The sequence below is a fragment of the Macaca mulatta genome, chromosome 10 (genome assembly GCF_049350105.2).
Source record: "Macaca mulatta isolate MMU2019108-1 chromosome 10, T2T-MMU8v2.0, whole genome shotgun sequence".
In the NCBI taxonomy this organism is placed as follows: domain Eukaryota; kingdom Metazoa; phylum Chordata; class Mammalia; order Primates; family Cercopithecidae; genus Macaca; species Macaca mulatta.
In genome coordinates, this window is record NC_133415.1 from 114,909,256 (window position 1) to 114,928,145 (window position 18,890).

General features: G+C 55.1%; 1 protein-coding gene and 1 long non-coding RNA gene across 13 annotated transcripts; one reads left to right on the plus strand and one right to left on the minus strand.

Annotated features, from left to right (window-relative positions):
* Positions 1-1,396: 1,396 nt before the first annotated feature.
* LOC114670527 (uncharacterized) lies at positions 1,397-5,838 on the minus strand. 6 transcript variants are annotated; one of them, XR_013400107.1, is made up of 5 exons: positions 5,733-5,835; positions 3,483-4,044; positions 2,817-2,998; positions 2,570-2,678; positions 1,397-2,481 (listed from the first exon to the last, which is right to left on the minus strand). It is a non-coding gene; the product is annotated as an uncharacterized LOC114670527 (long non-coding RNA). The 6 variants fall into 6 exon arrangements; XR_013400106.1 differs by having other exon boundaries at positions 1,397-2,678; positions 5,733-5,838; XR_003720206.2 differs by having other exon boundaries at positions 1,397-2,998; positions 5,733-5,838.
* Positions 5,839-5,967: 129 nt separating this feature from the next.
* On the plus strand, positions 5,968-18,759 carry LSM14B (LSM family member 14B). Of its 7 annotated transcripts, none has more exons than XM_077948275.1 (10): positions 5,968-6,334; positions 8,068-8,231; positions 9,767-9,902; positions 11,049-11,165; positions 13,249-13,416; positions 13,674-13,751; positions 13,988-14,149; positions 14,812-14,962; positions 16,614-16,907; positions 17,555-18,759. In XM_077948275.1, the coding sequence occupies exons 1-9, from the start codon at positions 6,208-6,210 to the stop codon at positions 16,891-16,893; spliced, it is 1,383 nt and encodes a 460-aa protein (XP_077804401.1). In that variant the 5' UTR covers positions 5,968-6,207; the 3' UTR covers positions 16,894-16,907; positions 17,555-18,759.
* Positions 18,760-18,890: the final 131 nt, after the last annotated feature.

An 18,890-nucleotide genomic window follows, 5' to 3' on the forward strand; every position in this document is an offset into this window, starting at 1 on the left:
ATGCCCAGCCGGAACTGTACACTTCAAATAGGTGAATATTACAGAATGTAATAAATAAAGAACCTTAATAAAGCTGTTAGACACATAAATAAATAAGGCACGAGTTCCGGTTCAACCCAGCACAGAAGGGCCAGATTCCGAGGTTCCACAGTGTGTGGGGAAGGCCATTTGCAAACACGCTCTGCCCCAAATGCAACAAGGCTCCCAGGGCAAATGGGGTTTCCATGTTCTGGTGCTTGGGAAAGACGAACACATATTCGTGTCCGTTCGCGACTGCCTGTATCAACGAGATGAGCCACCAGAAATGTCTCAGGCGCCATCCTCCCCATCCAGCTCCTGGTACCTGTTGGAAAAGCCTGGGGCAACCCTGCACTGGCACGCCTTCTTCTCACCTGGCCCATGCTCTGTCCCTTCTGCTGCACACACTGCCACATACCCAGGTATGGGCTTCACCGCCAGGGTCTGCCTCGGCGGGCCTGTGTGGGTGCCTGCCGGCTTCCGATGCACATCATTTCTTGCCACACAGAGCCCCAATCCAGCCTGTGCGCTCAGGGTGGTGAAGGCAGCGACATAAGGAAAGGATTACGGTGTTAACAAGTCGGAACTGAACGCGAGTAAAAATAACCACGTGCCCTGGCAGAACGCTTTCCATCTGACGGCGAGGATGTCTTGGTGCACGGACGAGGGTCCCCGGCGGCGCTGCTGGGTGAGGACAGGCTTTGGAAGGCCTGGCACACCTCTCCCGACATCTGCACTGCTCCTTTATTTACATGACCTCATTCCCGGGCTGTGGCTCTGCCCAGCAGCCGCTCGTGCAGCATCAGGCAGGCGTAAAGACAAGTGCCCAGCCTGGGACGCGCCCGCAGGCCTCTTGAGTAACCATGGCAACTCTCTAGGACGCACCCGACATCCTTTGCATGGAGTCAAGAGAGGACACAATGTAAGAGGAGAGACTCTTGAAGAAGAAGCTGCTTCCTTCCCTCATGCCCAGCGCCAACCTCAGGTCGGTCTCCATCTGGACATCTGCAGAGCATGAGCTCCAAGTGCAGAAATCGTGTCTGGGCTTTGTCCCCTCCTGCCGTTCACTACCTCCTCCCCCTGCCCCAACCTGAAGGCTGAGCACAGAGGACCACCAGGGAGGAGGCCCGGACATTGAGCACCCAGGGTTAGCAGCTGGCAGACTCAGCCAAGAATCCCAGCCCTGTCATGTGCTGGCCGTATGATGCTGGCTGTCACCTAGCCCAGGCTAAGCGCCTGGTTTCCTCCACTTCGAAGGTGCAGCACCATATTCGGAGGGCTGTGGAGGGGTTCGGGGAGGAAATGCATGGCCGGCTTGGGTACCAGGTCTGGCGCAGAGCAGTGGGACCGGACTGGTGGACACTTAGTAAGACAGTGGTGGATTGACTTAGAAGAGGCCTTTCATCGTTTACTTTCTATCCAAGTAGAACACAGGGCTGGCGAATGCTGTCCCACTCCAGCCATTCCTGAGCCCCTAAAGCCCAGGGGCCCCTCACAGTCACCGGGAGAGAAAAGCTACTGGCCTCCTGCTGACGGCCGTCTTCTGTTCCACCAGGATCTCTCAGCATTTTATCCTGCATTTTGAGGTGGCAGTGCCAGGGCTGGCCCTATCAGAATCTGACATTTCGAAAGCTGGTGTCTGGGTCTGCCCAGGTTCTCATCAGCTTCGCCCCGCTGTCCCTCCAGCTGCACCTGGAAGTGTGGCCGAGCCTGCCTGCTGGGTGCTGGAGTTTAACACGCTCCTCTTTTATTTTCCAAGGAACTTCCCATCATACAGGGTTCATCACGCGGGGAAACTCGGCTGTTGGGGTGGGAAGGGGAGAAAGGGAGGTGGAAAGGGGACAGGAGGCAGGAGGGAGAGACAGATTGGAAGAGGGAAGAGGGTCTGAGGATGCCTGAACTTCAACCCACTGGTGCTCATCCAGCCTCCTGGGAAAACAGCCCTGCAGAGCCCCAGGCAGGAGGAAATGGATTTTAACTGGATTCAAAGAGAGCAGGTCAGACCTCCATGAGAATTCCTGATTGTGCAAGATCGACTCAGCCCTCCCTCTTCACCTTACTGTCCAACCACCCCTGTGGTTCCCTGTGCCCCGAACACCCTCCCTGGGCCTCACTGTCCCATTCCCTGCCTGGAAGGCCTCAGAGCAAAGCTGGTGCTGAGCCTCCCCACCCGGTGCACCTGTGCCCTCCTGAGCTCCCTCCCGGCTGCCGCTGTTGCACCTGTGCGGTTGGAGGGTCTTCCTCAGGGGAGGGGGCCTGAGGAAGGCCTGAGGCCTGCAGGGCTTCCCCAGTCCCCTCTCCTGTGCCAGATCCTGAATGAGGGGAGGGGGACGGTTGAGTTGTGTCTCACCAGCACTCGACCACACTTCAGACCACTGACTTATTTTATCTGTGGACCACCCATCGTTAACCACCTGGGAATTAACTCAGCTGTTTCGTGTGGCTCCTGCTGAGCAATGACACCTGTGAGATCAATGGCTGTGCCAGTCATTCTTGCTCAGGGAGACATTAGAGTCACATGATGGTTTTCTGTGGGGGGGGGCACCCTTACCTGCTGCAGGATGCTGGCCTGTGCCACCCCAGCTAGACGGATGACGCAACGTAGAGCAGGGTCCTGCCTCCCTGTCTTCCCACCTGTCACTGGGGACCGCAGCAAGCTCCTACATACGCAGAGCGAGCATGTAATGAGTGGCTTGTGGCTGCAGCACAAACCTCTCCAGCTGCCCCTATGGCCCTCCCAGTGCCCTCTGCACATGCCCTCTGTTCCTACATGTTCCTCCAGAGTAGCCCCCGGTTACCCTCACAGGCATGATCTTCTGGGGTCCTCAAGTACACCATTGAGATGGGCAGGCAAAAGGAGAAACTGAGGCAGGTAGTCCAACTGGCCCAGGGTTTCCCAGAAGCCCCAGCTCGTTCCTCTAGATCCTTGGGCTCGCTGGTCTAAAGCCTGGTGATAACCAGGTGGGTGGGCTGTTCAGACCTGTGCACAGTAAAGAGCTGCTTATAGTGGAGGAATTGGATACACGTGCCCCAGCCTGGAAAACAAGCCATGCCAGTGAATATCCAGGTCGACTTAGGCCTGGCACAACTGCTTGCCTTCTCAGACCTCTCCCAAGTGCCCTCCACTTTGGGCAGGACACCAAGCAATGAACGGCAGGGCCTGCATTCCTGGACCTGGGCACTACATATATTTTTAGCCTCTGCCTTCCTGGGCATTTGCAGGGTGGCTAATGTTCTCAGGGAGCCACCAGCTGCACACCCATGGGCTGGGCGGGCACTCGGAGGCCTCTGGGAACTGCACCCTCCCTGCTTTCAGTCCTGGGGCTCAGAAGCCAGCTCCTCTTTCAAGGTAGAACCAGCTCCTGCTAGTGAAGCATGCACCCCAGCCCCAACACAGCCAGAAGCTTGTGGCTCAGAAACTAGCAGGCATGAAGTACAGGATCTATGACCTTGGATTTCCTTACTTGGAAAGTGGGGTGGGGTGGGGGATAGAAGGACTTTGACTCCACACGAGATCACCAGGCCAGGTCACTCAGGAGACCTGGTTGGCACCTCCTCCTGACAGGTGCACCCTGTATGTCCAAGTGAGGAAGGCTGTGCTATGTTGAGAAGCAGAGTCCAGGTCGTGCTTCCCAGGGCCAGATGCCCCGGTCGCTGGAGATCTCTCTTCCCAAATGTCCCAGTCACTGGAGACCTGTCTTCCCGGGGTCACGCTTCCCAGGGCGAGATGCCCCGGTCACTGGAGACCTCTATTCCCCGGGTCGAGCTTCCCAGGGCCAGATGACCCAGTCGCTGGAAACCTATCTTCCCTCAGCTGGGCTGACTCCATGGCTTTGCTGTGTCTGTTCTCTTCCTGCACACGACATTCCAGGAGCCAAGAAGCAATTCTGGAATGTACAGGTCAATCTTGGCAGATGAAACTGAATTTTCCCTCTTCTCTTCTGCTTCCTGTGTCCTCTTCCTTAAACCCATCACTGTTCTCTTACTGGCCATTGCTGGGCTCTGGTGGGAGCAGGTTGGCTTCACCTTTGTGAAGAGAAAAAGAGACAGTGTGCTGCAGCCCCAAGCCTGTGGAGGATGCCACCAGGCCAGACTGCAACTTCCCTGTGTGTGACTCCCCGTGCTGGGCCTGTTTCCCCTTCTGTCAAATGGGGAGTCACAGCACCTAACCTGCAGGGCAGGTAAGATCTTCTCAGCATAGTCAGAAATACATTTTAGGTCCTTACCAAGTCCACACTTATACAAACAGGTGAAATAAATATTTCACAAAATAATACTTACTTTCACCATGTAAGATACTGTTATTTTCTTTTTTTCCTTTAGAAATAGGGTCTTGCTGCCACCCCTGAGTGCAGTAGTCCGACCACAGCCCATTGTAGCCTCCAACTCCTGGGCTCAAGTGATCCTCCCGCCTCTGCCTCCACCTCCCCAGGAGCTGGAACTACAAATATGTGCCCCCACACTCGCCTTATTTTTTAAAAGGTTTTTTGTAGAGATGTGGTCTCCATATGTTGCCCAGGCTGATCTCTAACTCCTCGCCTCCACTGATCCTCCCGCCTCAGCCTCCCAAAGTGCTGAGATTACAGGCATGAGCCACCCACCACGCCTTCTGATATTTTCTATCTTACTCGATTTCATTTTTATTTATTATTATTTTTCTTGAGACGGGGTCTCACTCTGTCGCCCAGGCTGAAATGCAGTGGTGAGATCTCTGCTCACTGCAATCTCCACCTCTCAGACTCAAGCGATTCTCCTGCCTCAGACTCCCGAGTAGCCGGGGATTGCACGTGCCTGTCACCACGCCCGGCTAATTTTTTTGTATTTTTAGAGTAAAGACAGGGTTTTACCATGTTGCCCAAGTCCATGTTGGACTTGAACTCCTCACCTCAAGTGATCCGCCCGCCTCCGCCTCCCAAAGTGCCGGGACTACCGGCATGAGCCACCGCGCCCAGCCTATTTCATTTTTATAGTCACCACCCGCTATTTTTTTTTCCGGGTCCCAATATTGGTCCCTGATCTGATGATATTCACAGTCAAGACGGTGGCAAAAAAAAAAAAGCACACACCACGCGCCCTCGGTCACTAATCACGCAGAGTACACGCGGGGAGGGCCCGCGGCTAAGCGACTGAGGGCGGCCGAGCTTCCTGCACGACCGGGGAGGTGGGCAAGGCCTCCGGGCCGCAGCCCCGGGGACGAGCGGAGGCCTCCGAGGCCCCCGGTAGCCAGTCAGAATTTATTTTAAGGGAAATGGAAAGCTGCGGCCGGCTTTGGGAGGAGGAGCAGGATTAAAAGAGAAAGTGTGCTCAGCATGTTATATTTGGAGGCTGCCACGCCGGAAGCGCCGCCTTCCCGGGAGCTGCCGCCGCGGCCGCCCCCCGCTGGCACCTGGGCACCGGGGCGGGAGTCCTGGGGCTCCCCGGGAACACCCGGCGCCCAGGGCCTCCGCCGCTCCCCGGTCCCCCACGAGGGTGAGAGCTAGAGGCCCACCTGGCGCAAAATAGGGGAGTCGTCCGGACCCCACTTTTGTAGGAAGAGAAACTGAGGCCAAGGGGGCAAAACCCCAGTGTTTGCGGCGCCCAGAGTCGGGGCCGGGGCCGGCACGCGCGGGGGCGGGGCCTGGCGCTCCTCCCCTGCCCCGTCCACTGAGCGTGCAAACCGCAGCCGCCCACCCACGCGCACGCGCGCTCCGCCCGGGCCGCTTCCCAGCCCTCACCCCGCCCGCCGAGTCTCGTGCTCCCAGCTCCGCCAGGGGCCCGCCGGGAGCCGGCCGAGGAGGGGCGGAGCGCCGGGGAGACCCGCCCTCGGCCAGCGACACCTTGCTGCGCAGGCGCGGCGCGCGGGCCCGCCCCCCAGCTGGCGGCACGGCCATATTTAAAGGACGGCGGGCGCGGCGAACCAATGGGCGGCGAGCGTGAGGGGGCGGTGCGTGGCGGCGCAAGGCCCCGGATGTGGCTGCTGCGGCGGCTCCTCCTCCCCCGCGCTCCTCTCAGAGCTCCGGCCGCGCGCCCCTCCTTGGTTCGCTCGGTGCCCGCGCAGGCCCCTCGGGCGGCGGCGACGAGGCGCCTAGGCGGAAGCGGCGGCGGGCGGAGGAGCGCAGGAACGGGCGGCCAGGCCACCGCGCGGCTGCGGAGCGGGCCGCGGCCCGGCGCTCGTCCCCCCCCGCGGCCCGACGCACCCCGGCCGGCGCCATGAGCGGCTCCTCAGGCACCCCGTATCTGGGCAGCAAGATCAGCCTCATCTCCAAGGCGCAGATCCGCTACGAGGGCATTCTCTACACCATCGACACCGACAACTCCACCGTGGCGCTTGCCAAAGGTAGCGGCCGCCGCCCGCCCTCGCGCCCGCCGGCCCCAACCGCCCGAGTCCGCGGAGCCCGCCGACCCCCGTCCGCCAACAGCCCCGGCCCGCGCCACCCTCCCCGCCCCGGGGCGACCCCAAGCCCGGCGTTGAGACTCCCGTACCGTCCCGGAGCCTGGCGCCCAGACCCCGCCCGGAACCCACCCAGGGCACCCCTAGGCCGAGATCTCCCGCCCGCGCCTTCACCCCGGACGCCCCCCGGGCGCCCCCTCCCGCGCGCCGCCCTCCCCCAGAGCAGCCGGCCGCACAATGGTCTCCCTAGGCTCCCAGGGCGGCGTTATTGTGCGCGGGCGCCGGGCGGTGTTTGGTGAGGGGCGGGCCCGGCCCCGGCGGCGCCGCCCCCTCGGCCGCCCAGCCCACCTCTGCAGGTGCCAGCTCCGAGGGGCAGGGCGGCTCCCGTCTGCGGGCCTCCTCCCCGCCAGCCTGGGGAGATTCCTGCGGGGGAGCCTCGAGGTCGGGCGGCGGGGCCAGTGTCCCGGCCTCTCCCGAAGGCTGGGGGCGGGGTCACAACACGCGAATCCTGCAAGCCTTTCTGGAACCTATTAGACAGCTGGGGCCTTGATCCTGAACAAATACCGCGTCCTAATGCAGCTTCCTGCCAAGGCAGAAGCATCCGTTTGGCAGCCAGATGCCCCGGTTTAAACCGTTCTCCTGCTGTATCCTGACGTTCACACTGTGGGGCTTACCTTTTGGTGACAGCTGCCTGTGGGCGCTGATAACCCGCTGTAGCCGCTGGGAGACTTACAGGAAAGGGGCTGTTCTCTAGAATCAGAATCTCTGAGGTTGTTGAGACAGCGGGTGGTCCAGAGTTTCTTTGTCTTCATCACCCAGAGAAGATGGGGAGTGCACTTCCCCTGCCTCTCAGAGAAAAGTGCCGGTGGAGCCATGTCTGCCTAAGCCCACGTGTGCTGGATCTGGTGCTCGGCTCCCAGGGGTTCTTGAAGTGTCTAGACGCGTCTGAAACGCTTCTTAAGTCACAGGGAGCCGCAAGTGTAGAAGAAGAACTCGTTCCAAACAGGGAGTGTCTTCTGCGTGGCTCCAGGAGCTCGCTGAGCATGCCAGGGCTGTGCACTCACTTGCAGCCGTGGGACCTCACTACACTTATTACAGGAGAGCCCAGTTAGAGAGACAGCCCAGAGTAGGCCCAGGAGTTAGTAGGAGTTGTGCTCTTATGAGTTAGAGGCTGCTGTCCCACCCAGCTCTGCCCCTAGAGGCTTGCTAAAAGGAGATTTGGTAGGGCTCTGGAAGCCTGCTGGTTAGGGGTTAGTGGGCTCAGAATTCCTTATAGGTGCGGAAGCCGGGGTCAGAGGTGGCTTTGGTCATAAAGCAGCCAGCTGGCTGTTTGATCTACAGAGTCATATGTGAACAGGGAGGCCTTGTGAAGCAAGCCTTGTTTTGCTGAGAGCTCTGTACGTTGGTGTGTTCGCACATGAGACAGTCTGTGAAATTGTTCCTTGTTATCTTTGTGATCTAGAACTGTCTGTTGTCTGGAGCTTCACCAATTGGTGCGTTATCAGCACTGTCCACTGAAAATTGGGGTGTTAAGTAGTTGTTGAAATGTGGACCTAGAGTCCCTGTGTTGTGGCTCTGAGCAAGTGCCGCCGTCTTCTGGAAGACTTGGGAGCAGTGGTGTCAGGGTTGATTGAACTGGCTGAGGACAACAATAACGTTTCTCTTTCTCCACTCATAAGTGAGGTCCTTTGGCACTGAAGACCGTCCCACAGATAGGCCTGCGCCCCCCAGAGAGGAGATTTATGAGTACATCATTTTCCGGGGAAGTGACATCAAAGATATCACTGTGTGTGAACCTCCAAAAGCTCAGCACACACTCCCACAGGATCCTGCCATTGTTCAGGTAAGTGTGCCACTGTCTCTCTGTGCACACTAAGAGATGCTGGTTTCAATTTGGAGCTTGGTGGCATGTTTTGTCAGAATGCTCAATGTGAGGAATAACCTTTTTTTTTTTTTTTCCTTTGAGACGGAGTCTCACTGTGTTGCCAGGCTTCAGTGCAGTGGCGTGATCTCAGCTCATTGCAACCTCTGCTTCCTGGGTTCAAGTGATTCTCCTGCCTCAGCCTCCCGAGTAGCTGGGACTAACAGGCACGCACCACCACGCCCAGCTAAGTTTTGTATTTTTAGTAGAGACAGAGTTTCACCATGTTGGTCAGGATGGTCTCAATCTCTTGACTTCATGATCTGCCCGCCTTGGCCTCCCAGAGTGCTAGGATTACAGGCATGAGCCAAAGTACTCGGCCTGAGGAATATCCTTTTAATGAAAAGTGGCTTATTTTTTGTCTAGGCCATTGCTGTTCTCGCGGAAGGTGTTGATTCTTGTAGCACACACAGTAGGTGGTGTGTGCTGTGTCTCATGGCTCTTAAGGAAGGAGACCTGGGGAGCTGGGCGTGTGCGCGCGTGTATGTAGTGTAGTGTAGTGTGAGTGGATGCTCCTGGACCTGTGATGTTTGGGGCATAGCGTTTGCCCTTAGTTTCTGGTTGGAGAAGTCTGAGCCCTCAGCAGCTGCTGTGAGTGGGGTGACATACCTGCAGGGACTGCAGGCTTGCCCTTGGGTTATGCCCAGATGTTACATGCTGCTGTTGTACGACACCAGATTTGTAAGTCTGATGCCACGTTCCTGCTTATTGGGTTATGGCTTATTTTGCCCATGCTCACACCAGGGAGCCCAGATTAATATTTTCTTCACTTCTAAACTTAAATATTCACTGGCTCCTCTGGGGTTCAGACTGCACCAGGTTCCGTGCCGAGCACCCGTCCTGGAAGGTGGGATCACACGGGGCAGGCTTTGGCAGCAGTGGGGAGCCATCCGATGGCTTTGAGTTAGGAGAAATTTGGGTTAGAATTACATGGACAAGACGCCTGTAATCTCAGCACTTTGGGAGGCCGAGGAGGGCAGATCATCTGAGGTCAAGTGTTCAAGACCAGCCTGGCCAACATGGCAAAACGCCATCTCTACTAAAAGTATAAAAATTAGCTGGATGTGGTGGTGGGCATCTGTAATCTCAGGTACTCGGGAGGCTGAGGCAGGGAAAATTGCTTGAATCTGGGAGGCAGTGAGCTGAGATCACGCTGTTGCACTCCAGCCCAGGCAACAGAGCAATGCAATGTCTCAAAAAAAAAAAAAAAAAAAAAAGAAAGAAAGAAAGAAAAAAGAATTGCATGATTACATGGACAGGTGGAACTGGAACTGAAATGCTGTGGAAAAGGCAGCTCTCACCATACTGGAAACTGGTACCCCAAGGGCTCCTCCAGCATCTCAAGGATGCAGGCTGATGGGACAGTGCTTGTTTCCCAGCTGAACAAGCACTCTGATGCAGGCGTGTGGGGTGATGGGATGGCCTTCGCTGTTCTCACCCGATGTCTCATTGTTCAGTCTTCCCTGGGTTCTGCCTCCGCCTCGCCCTTCCAGCCGCACGTGCCTTACAGCCCTTTCCGAGGGATGGCGCCCTACGGCCCGCTGGCGGCCAGCTCCCTGCTCAGCCAGCAGTATGCCGCCTCCCTGGGTCTAGGTGAGTGACCTGTTTCTGTCTGGTAAACTACCCGTGCGTGTAACTGTCACTGAGTGGAGCGATGGAGCCTGAGAGTGGGGGCGTGCATTCTTGTCACGCTCAGCTTATAGACTGTTTTATTGCACACTTAGTAAATTACCCAGTGCAACTTCAGCTTGTGAGAGCATTTAGTAACTACTCAACTGAGAGTAAAAGAGGCAGCGGCCTGAGTGTTGGAACAGAATAATCAAATCAAAATTCATTCGAAGAGTCAGGGTGGATCTAGGTGGAAGTCCTGGGCCAGGTATGGTGGCTCATGCATGGAATTCCAGCACTTTGGGAGGCCAAGGCAGGTGGATCATGAGGTCAGGAGTTCGAGACCAGCCTGGCCAACATGGGGAAATCCTGTCTCTACTAGAAATGCAAAAATTAGCTGGGTGTGGTGGGACACACCTGTAATCCCAGCTACTTGGAAGGTTGAGGCATAAGAATAGCTTAAACCTGGGAGGCGGATGTTGCAGTGAGCCGAGATTGCACCACTGCACTCTAGCCTGAGTGACACAGCGAGACTCTGTCTCTAAAAATAAATAGGTGGAAGTCCTGGTATATCTGCTTCAAAGAAGAAATAGCTGATATATATGTAGTGTTACAGATGAGGTCTAGCTATTTGCACATTTATAAGCCTGTAAATATAGAAGTGAAATGCAAGCCCACCCATCATGTTCCTTGTTCTACTGCAAGTGCCTCGCTCAAAAATGGTTTCAACTGAGATTGAACAACCCCAGAATATGATTCTACTCTCTGTATGTAGAGAGAGATCCCGCTTTGTCCTTTACCTGGACCTAGCTTTGCAGATGGGCTCAGAGTATAGAATTGGCAGGTGATCCACCGCCCTTGCTCAGAATCCAGCATGAAGTAGTGAGACAGGGAACCCTAAATGAGGTCTGTAGGCCACTTGCTGCTACAAATCATGCTTGTCTTGGTTGCTGTTCCTAGTGTGACAGGTGGCCTTCCCAGCCCAGCTCTCTATGTTTCTAAAATATGTTTGTATGACAGAGTCCTACAAGAGGTTGCTTGGCTCTTTCCAAGCTTGCTAGACACAAGACAAGTGTATCCTGACTTATTTGTGTGCTTTCTTTTTGCTCTTTCTCCTTTATCTTCCTTTAGAGAAGTTGGTAAGCCCTCCAGCCTCAGCCGCTGCTTCCAGCCCTAGCTCTTCTCCATCTCCACAGCCCGTTTCAGAGCTTGACTTGTCCTCAGAGCCACAGCAGCTCACTGCCAAGGGTAACAGCAGTTTGGGAGAACTGCATGCTGTCTTGCAAACCGTTCTGAGAGCGAGGGGTAAAGCAGCAGACAGAATGACAGTAGCTGTAGCAGATCATTTGCCAAGCCCATGCAGCCGCTGAGCTGCTTGTTTGCTTCAGCACATAGTCCTGATTGTGAACTCTCAGTGTTAAAGAAGGGATTACAAAGAATCAGCGGAGTAGTTTGTTCTCTCCCCCTGGGTCCAGGTTCTCTATTGACCTGTACCATGGCTACCACATACGGGAAACTTCACTGTTCACAGAAAGTCATTTCCCTGGGGTTTTTGCTGGGTCCTAAACGTGTTCTAGAGTGCTGCAGGGGGGACTCCCCAAAGCACCTCACATTCCCATGCTGCTCTTTGATCTGTGTGGTGCATAGGTCACTTGTTTAGGGGATTCAAAATTAGGGGCTTGGGTGACAGTTGCCAACTGTTTGGCCAGGTGGACAGTATCAGCCTGATGGCCAGCTGGCCAGTGCTGGTATACACCACCTGTGTCTGTGCTGTGGTGGCGGCGGCACCTGGGGTTTCTAGACCTTTCCTCACATTCTACTCATTTCCCCTGAAGTTCTAAAATTCACATTGACAATCTTTCATATGTTTGTGTTACACGTAGCACCCTGACAAGCTGAACCATCGCCATTACCCGGCCCTGGTCCAGGATGATGCCTGGGCTTTCCTTATGGCACACAGCTGCTGTCAGTCTGTCATTCTGCAGGTGCTGCTTTCCAAATCCTGCATGTACTCAGTGTATCTGAGTTAGAGAGTAGTCGAGTAGTCATTTTTTTTCCCCACTTAAAAATGACACAGATACTTCTGTTGCTCTTAGGATCAGTTACCTAAACCTGTTCATAGGGCAAGACTTTGTTTGAAGTAGTTGGTTGTGTAAAAAGCAGACAAGCCCCATGTCCCTGCAGTCACAGTATGATCAGGAAGCAGGCAATGCTATGCTCGTCTCCCGGACATGCTGAGTGAGACAATCGGTGAGAAAGTGGCCCGGGTGCATTCCTGCCAGAGAACGCTTACCAGACCTCTATGCGGAGCCGCTCCCACCTGCCCTTTGAGAGCTTCTCTTGATCTGGTTACAAGGAATTTTTTACAGGGAATTTTTGTTGTTGTTTCTATTCCATAAAAACAGTAAGATGAGATGCCCAGTCTTCATGTGTATTGGGCTGTTGCTCTAATAATAATTACCCCATGGTTAGGGCGCCTTTTCTGTTTCAGATCTCTATTCACTTAACACCCAGTCCCACATTGTCCTGTTTAGAGTCCCCACAGGTCCTGGAACTTTGGAAAGGGAGGAGATGGAGAGAGGTGGGTGGTGCTTCCCTTTTTCTTCTTGGTTCAGAGGACCTAGTTTCTGAGGGTTCATCCCCTGTGCATGGGCCTCAGACTGCGGTTTCGTAGGCACAGCTCCTTGCCAAAGGCTACCTAGGAGCCCTTCGCGTCTTCATGATGAGCCTTTGCCCTTGAGAGAAGTGTAGGCTGCTACTGTCTCGCAAGTCAGCTCCTCCTCCATAATTTTTAGTTTTATTGTGTCTTAAGTGGAAATGACAGTGTTCTAGAATTTAACTTCAGAATTTGATCACTGCATTTTCTAGAAAATCCCAGGCTGGGCTGGTTCTTCTCCAGTATGGACCAGAGTGAAACAAATTCTCAGATCCTGAATTCACCAGGCTCTTGGGGCTATGAGCCCCTCTGGGATGGGAGCTTGTGTGGTTTTAAGAAAGCTGTTTCAGCACTGCTGGGGAGGTGCCTGTTTGTAGGCACGGTGTTTTTCCTCTCCTTGAGGTTCCCTAACTTGGGGAGCTCAGGGCTTTTGGGGTAGGGAGTCCAAAGATGAACTGGCCTTGGTGCTGCCCAGTGACTTGGCCTTCTTTTGCTGTCTGGGCTAGCCTCAGAGGGAACGGCCCAGTCTGGGGGTGCTTTGCCTGGATTTGGTAGAACCTCTAGGCAGTTGCCCTCCTTTCCTTCCTGACATGCCAGCAGAAGAGAAATGCCTGGAGGTGTAAGGCTTGCTTCTTTTCTCTCTGTTTTTAAACCCTCCTCCCCTCCTCAATTCAGGAGCTGGTTTTCCATCCATCCCAGTCGGCAAGAGCCCGATGGTGGAGCAGGCTGTCCAGACTGGTTCTGCTGACAACCTGAATGCTAAAAAGCTGTTACCTGGCAAGGGCACCACAGGGACGCAGCTCAACGGTCGTCAGGCCCAGCCGAGCAGCAAGACAGCCAGCGGTACTTGAACACATTTTTTCCTGGAGTTTGCTTGATGTTCTAGAAGTGGCACACTGCTTCCTGGGCTATTTTATTTTATTTTTATTAAAAAAAATACTACTTCCCCATCCTAAGCCCCATGTGCTTTTGCAGGGCAGGCCTGTGCAGCAGCCTCCTGCGGTGCTGCTGTGTGTGCCCCGTGGTGGTGGGGCTGCTTCTGGGTTCTGGCTTCCAGCTTCTGTAGGAGCTTTGCCTTACTCTTCCCTTTTGCGCCTTAGATGTAGTCCAGCCAGCAGCTGTGCAAACTCAAGGGCAGGTGAATGACGAGAACAGAAGACCTCAGAGGAGGCGCTCAGGTAACCCTTGTTGCCACTTGATTTCTGGGGACCATGAGTGATAAGGCTGAGCTGCTCTGCTTGCCCTCCTGCCTGCTTCTCTGGGTGCTGGTTTCCGGGGTGCTGGTGTGGTGTCGCTGCTTGTGTGCTCTGTCCCCTCTGTGGCCTTGGGGGTGTGCCTGGAAACTCCTTGTGAGGTGTTTGAGATCACCAGGTTGGTGACCTACTTCAGCCAGGGCTGTCCTTTGTCCTCACAGGAAACAGGCGAACAAGGAATCGCTCAAGAGGGCAAAACCGTCCAACTAACGTCAAGGAAAATACAATCAAATTTGAGGGTGACTTTGATTTCGAGAGTGCAAATGCCCAGTTCAACCGAGAGGAGCTTGACAAAGAATTTAAGAAGAAACTGAATTTTAAAGGTTTGGCTCATTATATGAAAATTATCCTCTGCACAGGAGTACCCCTAGAGAGTGTTAGAAGTAGAGGCCTGGCGGGGTGTGGTGGTTCATGCCTGTAATCTCAGCACTTTGGGAGGCTGAGGTGGGTGGATCACCTGAGGTCAGGAGTTCAACACCAGCCTGGCCAACACGACGAAACCCCGTCTCTACTAAAAATCCAAAAATTAGCTGGGCATGGTGGTGGGTGCCTGTAATCCCAGCTACTCAGGAGACTGAGGCAGGAGATCATTTGAACCCAGGAGGTGGAGGTTGCAGTGGGAGTGAGCCAAGATTGTGCCACTGCACTCCAGCCTGGGCGACAGAGCAAGACTCTGTCTCCAGAAAAAGGAAGAGATGCCTGGAGGAACTGGGGAAGCCAGGCGGGTGGTGAGCGGCAGTGAGGAATCAGTGATACGAGATGCCGGGAGCTGTGGAAATGGGTGGGATAAGGTGCGGACTGCGCGGCCCGATGGCAGAACGAGGCGTGTGCTAGAAGGAAGAAGAAGGGATCTCTGCTTTGCACAAGGCGTAGTTGGCGTCTCAGCCCGAGGGCGGCTCCCGAGCGAGCCTGGAGGGACCACCCTGCTAGAAGGCCGTGCGCTCTGCCCCTCCTGCACCTCCGCGTGTTCTGCTTCTCTTTGTAGATGACAAGGCTGAGAAGGGGGAAGAGAAGGACCTGGCTGTGGTGACCCAGAGCGCCGAAGCGCCTGCCGAGGAAGACCTTCTGGGGCCCAACTGCTACTATGACAAATCCAAGTCGTTCTTTGACAACATCTCTTCTGAACTCAAGACCAGGTGAGAGGCTGAATGAATGAGGGGAGGACAGTCCTCCAATCTAGAAAGGACAGGACTGAGGGCTCTCAATCTGAAGACAGAGCTGGACTCTGAGCCTCAGGGTAGCTGTTCTAGGGTCCTGCTTGCATTTCTGCGTGATGAGTGCAGGAGTCCCAGCAGGTTACGTGTGGGAAGCCTCTTGGGGATCCTGACCTGAGGAGTCGGCTGAGGTCAAGTCCCTGTTTCCTCTTGGCTTTGCTGCGCTGTCCCCACAAAGGCTGGGCTGCACTGCCCTCCCCAGCAGACCCGTGTCCACATTCAGCATACCTCACTGTGCTCTGCTTGCTGGTCCCGCTGGCCTGGCAGCCTGAGGACCTTGCTTTGCAGCCTGAGGTATGGCTAGAGCGTGCTCACACTGGCCTTCCTTCACTTCATGGTTTGAGGCGAGGGACCATGTGGTGTGTTTTATTTTTCACACCTAACAGCTGGTCAGAAGTCCCACGAAGCAACCTACAGTGTGGGCCGGGCTTGGAGATTTGGGCCCATTTGCCCTGCAGATTGAGCGCCAGACATGCCGCGGGGGGCGTTGAGGTGGCCTCAGAAGGCAGGCTGGAAAGCCCCACCTCCTCAGGCTCATGTTCTGCAGGGGAAAGATAGAACAGCGTGTGGTGGAAGGCCAGGCAGTGAGGGCAATGGGATGGAGCTGTGGACTCGATGGGAAATGGATGATCAGTTCTCACAGGTGGAGCAGGCTGCACAGATGAGTGCGGGAAGTGCTTCCAGACAGGCCGAGTCTGGGGGATGGATTCCTGTAGGGTTTTGTAGGGCATGGAAGTGACTGGCTTTTGTTCCAAGTGCTGCGGGAAGCTATCAGAGGGTTTTGTGCTGAAGCGCATGGTGCGGTCTGATGTTTTACGGCTTCTTTGGTGATAGTGGTTGGACAGTGGGCAAGTGTGGCTGCTGACTGGCCAGTTAGGGGACTGGTGCTGCAGCACAGGTGGCTTGGAACCAGGCGGTGGTGACAGAGGGAAGGGGTAGAGTCTAAATGTATCTTGAAGGTGGTGCTAACAGAATTGGTCAACAAGAGAAGAGTCCAGAATGACTCCTAAGTCTTTTGGCCTGGACAGCTGATGGGTGGAGTTGCTGCTGCTTTGAACACGGAAGTCTGTGGGCACAGCAGGTTTCCGGCTGAAGAGGAGCTCAGGGTGGGTGTGCTGCCCTGGAGCTGCTGTCTACGTCGGTGGGAGTGCTGGGTGGGAGTGTTGGGCGCACAGTTGGATGTGGGAAATAGTCTCCCGCTGGCGGCTTGTTTGGGTGGCATGAGTGTCCATGTTGTATCCCTATTTTCCCAACCCCCAAAGCAGAAGTACCACATTCCAGGGACCTTGTTCCATCTAGCCTAGCCCCCTCCTTGTCTAGGAGGGTCCACTTCATGCTCTGGTCTCGGGTCTCCTGGGCCCCTGGGCCTCCCCGGGGCTCCTCTAGCAAGCAATAGGGGTTGCCTTGGTAGCCAAGTAGTATCACTGCTTGCCTGTGGTGACAGAGATGGTAGAGACGGATCCTGAGCCCCTGCCCACTGTGGGGATAGTCCTGGTTGAAAGTGTGGGGGGAGCACCTGCAGTGCCAGAGCTGGGGTCCAGTGCTGACGGGGCTGCCCCTTCCCTGTATACAGTGGCCCCGGTGAGTCTGTCCCCTCCTTCCCTGGGCCGCTGAGGACGAGGCCTGGCCAGAAGCCTGGGAGTCAGCGCCCGCTACAATCAGCGTTTCTTCTATGGTTTAGCTCCAGGCGGACGACGTGGGCTGAAGAGAGGAAGCTCAACACGGAGACCTTTGGGGTGTCAGGGAGGTTTCTTCGTGGCCGCAGTTCTCGGGGTGGATTCCGAGGAGGCAGGGGCAATGGGACCACCCGTCGCAACCCCACTTCCCACAGGGCCGGGACTGGCAGGGTGTGAGGGTGCAGCCAAAGGTGAGTGGATGAGCCTTCTGAATGCTTTGGTGGGAGGGTGTAGGGTCAGGCACACCTAGAGAGCTTATGAAGGTGGGGAGTAGGCTCCATTTCCGAGGAAAAGCCAAACCGAGGGCCTCGAACCTATGAGTCACCCAGGGGGCTCCTGACCAACTTAAACCTGCATCTGTGGGGGCAGGACCCAGGCCCCAGCATCCTCCGAGTGAGACTGCAGGTGTGGGAGGTGAGGTGATGCGGGAGTCGCGTGGGCCGGGGGCTCACCACCCAAGTAAAGCCAGCGAGCGAGACCTTGCTCCAAAGCCAGTGTCTTGGCCCAACCCGGCCCTAAATGAATCAGAGGCTTCATTTTTAACAATGTTCCAGTGGATTTGTGGGCACTTTAGGGTCTGGGTAGAGCGTCCCACATGGGGTGCCTGGTGCCGACCCCAGGTGGGCCCTGGAGCTAGGGACTAGGCCTCCTGCCACTAGCTGCCTCCCTGTCCCCAATCTATTGTACAAGTAGGATTCTCAGAGTGGGCTGTGAGAGGAAACGGGGGAAGCCAGCCTGACTCAGGGCAGGAGGGAGGCTGAGTGGCTCCTGCTTGCCAGCAGGGGCAACAGTGCCAGCTTATCCCAGCAGCTGCTTGACTTCCTGTCATCTCTTGCAGGCTCCTACTCAAGTGGCGCAGAAATGACGCTGTGTGTCAGGACGCGAGGAAAACGCTGCACTTACAGGGAGAAGTGGTCGCTTTGTTTCTGGAGTTTGGAAGAGTCCCATACTGCTACTTATGTTTTGGACTTAACTGAACTTGGACATGGTCTGAGTTAGAACCACTTGTTTTGGGGAAGTATTCATGGGTAACCTCTTTGAGGTCTCTTTACCTATGTTTCCTTTTTAGTTGCGCATAGCCTAATTCTAAGGTTTTGGTATTTTGCAAAGAGGTTTCTATAGTGAAAGCTGAATCCTTACTTTGTGACTTTTTTTTTTTTTTTAAATGACAGCTTTGACTTTTAAAAGTGGAACCAAATCTCATTTGGCAAATGTGGCAGCCAACTGCATCTCTGTAACTCAGCTGACCCCTGGTGCTGCTGGCCTGGCACCCCCACTGCCAAGGGTGGGGTCTCAGGAGTCAGGGCCAGCATAGGGTGGTGTGTGTGTCGGGGGTGGGTGGGTGGGGGGCACGGAAGGGGTTGTCCCATGGATCATGTTGTATAAGTGAACCAGACCACCCTGATGGTATCCACAGTGATGTCAAGGTTGGGGCTGGCCAGCGGTGGGTGGACTACAAACATTTCGGAGTAGTGGCCAGGGGCCCTGGACACTAGCCTTGGAGCTGCTGCACAGAGCCTGGTGTCCACAAGCTTCCAGGTCGGGGTTGGAGCTGGGATGAGCCCCGGCAGCGCCTTGGCCCTTCTGTGGTCCCTGCCAGCCTCTGACCTAGGCCGGTCAGTCATTGCTGGACTCTGGCCACACACTGGTGTTCTCATCCACTTGGAAACGAGCCAGTCTTCTGCAAGGTCAGTTGACCAAGAGCATATTTCCCCTTGGTTGTACATCCTTGTTTTGTGTTTTTGTTTTAATAGTGGGTGGAGGGAGGGCGGGGTCTACATTTGTTGCATGAGTCGATGGGTCAGAACTTTAGTATACGCATGCGTCCTCTGAGTGACAGGGCATTTTGTCAAAAATAAGCACCTTGGTAACTAAACCCCTCTGATAGCTATAAAGGCTTTAGTTCTGTATTGATTAAGTTACTGTAAAAGCTTGGGTTTATTTTTGTAGGACTTAATGGCTAAGAATTAGAACATAGCAAGGGGGCTCCTCTGTTGGAGTAATGTAAATTGTAATTATAAATAAAAATGCAAACCTTTAAAATTTTCTTTTCTGATGCTCTAAGAATCCTGTTGACTCTGCTGCCCAGGTCACCTCTGCATCATGTCCAGGTCTGGAGCATACTTAGGCTGGTGGAATTTGGGGAGACTTGGGCCCCGTCAGGTGATGGAACA

What these genes read in the sequence shown, in the direction of transcription:
- LSM14B (XM_077948275.1), top strand. Translation starts at nt 6,208, where the DNA reads ATGAGCGGCTCCTCAGGCACCCCGTATCTGGGCAGCAAGATCAGCCTC. An exon ending in ACAGCAGCTCACTGCCAAGG is followed by an intron (nt 11,166 to 13,248) that starts GTAACAGCAGTT and finishes TCCTCAATTCAG; the next exon opens with GAGCTGGTTTTCCATCCATC. An exon ending in GAGCAGCAAGACAGCCAGCG is followed by an intron (nt 13,417 to 13,673) that starts GTACTTGAACAC and finishes TTTGCGCCTTAG; the next exon opens with ATGTAGTCCAGCCAGCAGCT.